The sequence below is a fragment of the Saprolegnia parasitica genome (assembly GCF_000151545.1).
Source record: "Saprolegnia parasitica CBS 223.65 unplaced genomic scaffold supercont2.128, whole genome shotgun sequence".
NCBI lineage: Eukaryota > Oomycota > Saprolegniomycetes > Saprolegniales > Saprolegniaceae > Saprolegnia > Saprolegnia parasitica.
Genome location: NW_012156522.1, coordinates 74,071 through 74,751, shown reverse-complemented (window position 1 = coordinate 74,751; position 681 = coordinate 74,071). Strand labels below are relative to the sequence as shown.

General features: G+C 62.3%; 1 protein-coding gene across 1 annotated transcript in view; it reads left to right on the top strand.

Annotated features, from left to right (window-relative positions):
• Nucleotides 1–302, top strand: part of SPRG_21422 (hypothetical protein) — a gene marked incomplete at both ends in the record, with an annotated part of 2,755 nt that extends 2,453 nt beyond the window's left edge. Inside the window, one exon of the mRNA XM_012353608.1 lies at nucleotides 44–302. Coding sequence (XP_012208998.1) covers nucleotides 44–302 — 259 coding nt within the window. The remainder of the gene's footprint in view (nucleotides 1–43) is intronic.
• Between the last annotated feature and the right edge of the window lie 379 nt (nucleotides 303–681).

Genomic DNA, 681 nt, shown 5'->3' with positions numbered 1-681 from the left:
TTCTGCTTTGGATGCAACGATTCTTTTCTCAGCGCGGTTGTAGGTACGCGGGGTCGCCGGCGGCGCGGTATGGCCCGCCGCCCACGAGCCGCATCTGTGAGCTCGATGGCATCCCGATCTCCAACCTCGACGACTTTGTGCGCGTTGTGACGGCCAAGTCGGCGACCGCGTCCTCGATCCGCGTCAAGTACATGGACCTCGGGGGCAAAATGCATCTCACGACGCTCAAGCTCGAGCCGACGTTCTGGCCCACGAGCCAGCTGACGTACCGCGACAACGATTGGCAGCGCCAGAGCTTGTGAACATCCTTTCTGCCACGCTAACACGGACACCATCCAGACAACACCGCCCTTTGCGTTGTTGACAGTGGGGGGATTTAGGGGGTCGCTACAATGCCATGTCGGCGTAGTCGATCTCGTACTCGTCGGTCTCCAGAGCGCTGCTTGCGGGCGACTGCAAGATGGCGTACGCGCCAGCCTCGGACGCCTCTTGCACGCGGACGGGCTCGTGGAGGAGGCAGCGAAGCTTTTGCATCGTGCCCACCTCGTCCGCAACTCGGCCTTCGTACAGCGCTTTGCAGTGCTGGATCTCGGCCAAAAAGGACGTGGCGCTGCGTGCCCAAGTCCAACTCGAAAAAAGGTCGCCGGCGCAGACGACGGTGGTGGGTATTGCCGAGGGGGC